Source organism: Sorex araneus, chromosome 6, assembly GCF_027595985.1.
Source record: "Sorex araneus isolate mSorAra2 chromosome 6, mSorAra2.pri, whole genome shotgun sequence".
In the NCBI taxonomy this organism is placed as follows: Eukaryota; Metazoa; Chordata; class Mammalia; order Eulipotyphla; family Soricidae; genus Sorex; species Sorex araneus.
Window position 1 is genome coordinate 48439728 of NC_073307.1, and position 5580 is coordinate 48445307.

Below are 5580 nucleotides of genomic sequence, written 5' to 3' on the forward strand. Positions count from 1 at the left end.
TAAGCCCTGAGTACAGTCAGGTGTAGCCCCCAAACAAACAAACAAACAAAAAAACAAACAAAACCAGGCTGAAAGTTTTCTGTTTTGATTAGGCTTTCTTTCTGCAATATATTATTAATTTTTACCTTCATTTATTAGGGATATTTGTTTTCTGGCATCTATTCTGCCATTTAACCAGGAGTGCTCTTGGTGGTAAATATGCAAATACTTTGCGTATAATTCCTATCAGAATAATAGTTTAGATAGCAAGTTAATTGGAATGAATATCAGAGAGCCCAGCAAACTACCGAGAGTGTCCCGCCCGCATGGGTAGAGCCTGGCAAGCTACTCGTGGCGTATTCGATATGCCAAAAACAGTAATGATAAGTCTCATTCCTCTGACCCTGAAAGATCCTCCAATCATTAGGAAAGACGAGTAAGGAAAGGCTGCTAAAATCTCAGGGCTGGGAGGAATAGAGATGTTACTGGTGCCCACTCGAGTAAATCGACGAACAACAGGATGACAGTGATACAGTGATACAGTGATTCAAAGGTAAAGATATATGTCTCTATTCAATTTCTTATAATCTATAAGATTAAATCTATATCCATCTTCCAGAAAAGTATAGAAACAATTTTCAATATGTAAATTTTTTAAAATTAGAAATTATGTTCTAACAGTACATAGCTTACTCTCTACCAATGTTTATCATATTTAGAACAGTATTTCTTTCTCTCTTTTTTTTTGCAGTGGTCCTAGGCCACACCCTGTGATGCTCAGTGCTTACTCCCAGCTCTGTGCTGTTGGATCACACCTGGCAGTGCTCTGAAAATCATCATCCGAAGTTCTGGAGATTGAATTGGGGTCAGCCACATGCAAGGCAAGATTCTTAACTACTTTATCTCTCCAGTTCTCTAGCAATAAATCTTGAAATAGACACGAGGAGATTCAGTTTAGTTTTCTTTCAAACTTTGGCTCAATGATTCCTTTCTTGATAAATTAAAAATAAATATATTTCTATGAAATAATATGTCTGTTGCAGTAAATTTGTTTTACGTAAAAAACTTACTTGAGAAAGTGCAAGGGGATAGATAAAGGAAGACATGCATTCATGAGAATATAGGCTTCTCAAGAAGAGAAAAAGCTTAAAAATAATATCTTAAATGGCGGGGCTGGAGTGATAGCACAGCATTTGCCTTGCATGCCACCTACTTGGGTTCAATTCCCAGCATCCCATATGGTCCCCCAAACACCGCCAGGAGTAATTCCTGAGTGCAGAGCCAGGAGTAACCTATGTGCATTGCCGGGTGGGACCCAAAAAGAAAAAAATCTTAAATGGCATATATAATATAACCTATAGGTTCTATGTATTTAATTCATCTCAATATTATAGCACTGTAGCACTGTCGTCCCATTGTTCATCAATTTGCTTGAGTGGGCACCAGTAACGTCTCCATTGTGAGACTTGTTGTTACTGTTTTTGGCATATCGAATATGCCACGAGTAGCTTGCCAGGCTCTGCCGTGCAGGCAGGATACTTTCAGTAGCTTGCCAGGCTCTACAAGAGGGACAGAGGAATCAAACCTGTGTTGGCTGCATGCAAGGCAAACATCTTGCCCACTGGAGCAATATTGTTATAAAATACAAAAATTTAAAATAGCAATTTTTACACTTAACTTCCACACTAAAAAAGTAATGTGAAATGAGGTACTGTCTTAGACTTATACAAAGTGTATTTTGAATATAAGCCTGATTCCTCTTGTATTAACTTATTGCATAGATGTCTTTTTTAAATTGAATCCAAATTTATACGAAATCTTAATGATCTTTAAAATGCTATTCTATTACAGAAATTTTGCTTTGATATAAACTAATTGAATATTGTATTTGTGAATCGTTTGATTTCTTAGGTTGGATGCCATAAAATAAATGATTTGTAAAACACTATATATTCATACTTTGATATATCCAATATGAGTTAGATACATTAATAGACCAATAGAGTTTATATTATCATAAAATAAACCTATTTAAAAGAAATAAAATAATTTTGTTTTTTTCACTTCTTTTTTATATTTCCGTGTTACCAGTCAGCCAGTATTTTGAGAAAATGACCAATTCCACTACCGTGACTGAATTTCTCCTTGAAGGCTTTGGTATTTCGTGGGAGCTAAGGTTGCTGAACTCCATGCTATTTCTGCTTATGTACTTGTTTACTCTTTTTGGAAATCTTCTTATTGTCACAGTCACAACATTTGACCAGAACCTTCACACACCTATGTACTTTTTTCTCAGAAATCTATCAATGTTAGACATGTGCTACATTTCTGTCACTGTACCCAATGCCTGTGTGGCCTCTCTCACCAACAGTAGGACCATTTCAATAGTCGGCTGTGCAACTCAGGTATTCTTGGTCATCTACTTTGCGATTGTAGAGATGATGTTTCTCACTATTATGGCCCGTGACCGCTATGTAGCCATCTGCCAACCCCTCTATTACCCAGTCATCATGAATTACCAATTTTGTGTCAGGATGACCCTGGCTTCCCTGATCAGTGGCCTAATCTATTCAGGGGTGCACACAGGCAACACATTCCACTTACCCTTCTGTCAGTCCAATGTGATCCATCAGTTTTTCTGTGATGTCCCCTCTCTGCTAAAACTCTCCTGTTCCGACACATCTAGTAATGAAATATTGATTCTTGTATCTGCCATTGTGGTTTGTGGTGGCTGCTTTATCTTCATTGCCATTTCATATATTTGCATATTTTCTACTGTGCTCAAGTTTCCCACTGGAGAGCGAACGAAAGCCTTTTCCACTTGTGTCCCTCACATCCTCGTGGTTTCTGTTTTTCTTACTTCAATAGCCTACGTGTGTCTAAAACCTTCAGTAGCCTCTGAAACAAATCAGAGCATCATTCCTTCTGTACTTTATACCATTGTCCCTCCACTGTTGAATCCCATTATCTATAGTCTTAGAAATAAACAGGTAAAGGGAGCAGTAAGAAAGGTGATGTTTAGAAAGATTTACTGAAGAAAATTATGAAGATTTATTTAGTTTTATTCTAATTTCATTTGGTAAAATTTAATCTTATTTAAATATTTTATCTAGCAGTTATAAACATTGCACTACTTTCATAGTATCACATTATTAAGACCTGAATAAGCAATGATTTAAGATAAATTTTTGTTTATCCTCTGTAAAATGTTTATAGAAATTATTGATTAATTCTGTATTTTAATAAGTGTGCTATGTTTGATAGAATAGCATTATTTGAAAAACTGCAGTATATTACTCAATATATGTGCTGAGTATGCTCTCTACAGATCTGATTTACTAAATATTTAAAAGCATCAATATGTTGAATACATCAAAGAAAAATTATGAAGTCAAATAAAGTGATAACTTATGGGTCTGATTATCTAACATTTACTAGTTAAAATGTGAGATAAGGGCTATAACGATAGTACAGAGGGTAGGGCATTTGTCTTGCAAGCAGCTGACTTGGGTTTGATCCCCGGCATCCCATATCGTCCCCTGAGCACCATCAGGTGCAATTCCTGAGTGTAGAGCCAGGAGAATTGTGTAGAGCCCTGAGCATTGCCGGGTATGAACCAAAAGCCAAAAAAAGAGTGAGATAAATATATAAATCACATGTTACCTAAAATCAATTTTATCATTTGAAATTAAGCAACAATGCTTTTACTTGTAATATTATATGAGATAGAGATGCAATGAATTTAATAATTTTTTATTTTTTGTAAATAATCAAGGTATGTGGGAGGAATTATGACAGGCATTTATACATTTGTTGTACTTTACCTTTTCTTTAATTTATTTAATTATTGCTATTTTTCTTTATCATAATATCTTGAATGCATCATCAAAAAAATTAGAATCATCCTATATGACAAAATTGAAAAGTTATGGTGATGGGAGTGATCTACAAATCATTAGCAATTCCTCGGAATCAACGTCCAGACAAAAGACAGTTATAGCTCAATTAGAAAAGGGTAATGGAAAAATCTGCAATAACTATTATATTGGTCATAGGCCACAGAAATCAGTTGTGAAAAGACAAAATCTCAGTTCAAGTAAAGTTGACATAGAGGAATAACAACATTTTTACTTGACTTTGTGACCCATTTGAAACTTTGGTGCACACACACGCACACAAACCCTAGTTCAATGTTGATATAAATATAAAATGGTACATAGGACAAAGCAAGACAACCTCTCAATGAATTAAAATAGAATCACCATTTTACCTAACTACTTCACTTATATTTGCACTGTCATGTTTATAACAGCACTGTTCACAAAGTTTTTTTAAATTCATTTTTTATTAAAGCATCATAATTTGCAAAGTTGTTCATAAAAGTTTTGGCATATGATTTTCCAAACTCCATCGCCCTGTGAACTTCTCTCCACAATCTCCTAGTTTCCCTCACTCCAAAATACCTCCTTAACAGGTACATTTTAAATTTTGGTGATTACAGTTTGGGTCTTCTGCTTAAAGTTTTGTTATTTCCGTATATGTGTTTATATATACATACATATACATATGTGCATATATATACATACATACATACATACATACATACCTCATCTCTACACTATCAAAGTGTTCGAGATCCCCAGCCATGTTATCAATTTTATACATCTTTTTATTTGCCTCCTCTATCTCTGTCCTTCCCTGGCCTTCTCATACTAATAAACTATTGTCCAGGGTAATCTAGATATCCTCTCATATCCTCTCATTGATTTAATTCATTGGCATCCCATGTCCTGTAATTCTATAATACAATAAGTGGGTAATATCATCAAGTATTTATCCTTCTTTTGACTTTACTTAACAACATACCCTCCAATTCCATGAAAGTTGCAGCAATTTCAGGATCTCATCATTTCTCACAACTACATAGTATTCCATTATACTTATGTACTAAATCTTTATTATACACTCATTTTTATTTGAATTCTTAACTTTATGAAATAATCTATCTTTTATAATAGTGTTTCAATGAATAATGGTGTGCATACAACTTTTTGAATGATAATTTTTTGTTTCAGGGTTGATACAAAAAAATTAGAATTACTGGGTCACTTATATCACAGATCTATGAGAACTCTTCATACGCTCTCCATAGGGGTTGAAACGAGTGAACATTCACAAGAGCTGTGGGTCAGAGTTACTTTTACACTTCATTGCCATCAACACTGATCATTTCCACTTTAAAAAAAATATGTGCCATTCTTACTGGTCTGAGATGATGTCTTATAGACATCTTGATTTGGATTTCCCTCATAATAATGAACAATTTTTCAATTTTTCATATGCTTATTGGCCACCCATCTCTCTTCCTCAGAGAAGCGTCTGTTCATTTCTCTCCATTTATAGGGTTTGGAATTTTTTGTTGGTATTTATGAGTGCTTTATATATTTCAAATATTAATATTTTGTCTGAAGTGTTGAGTTTAAATATTTTCTCCCATTCAGATGAGTGTCTTTTAATTTTATCCCATGTTTCTTTTGTGATGGAGAGACTCTTAAATTTTATGAAGTCCACTTTCTTCATGTTTCTGTTGCCTTTGCCATT

At 34.4% G+C, this 5580-nt stretch overlaps 1 protein-coding gene across 1 annotated transcript; it reads left to right on the plus strand.

Moving 5' to 3' along the window:
- Nucleotides 1–2090: 2090 nt before the first annotated feature.
- LOC101558211 (olfactory receptor 14C36) lies at nt 2091–3014 on the plus strand. The gene has a single exon (XM_004622060.2). It carries the CDS (start codon nt 2091–2093, stop codon nt 3012–3014), a length of 924 nt encoding a protein of 307 aa, XP_004622117.2.
- The last annotated feature ends 2566 nt before the right edge of the window (nt 3015–5580 follow it).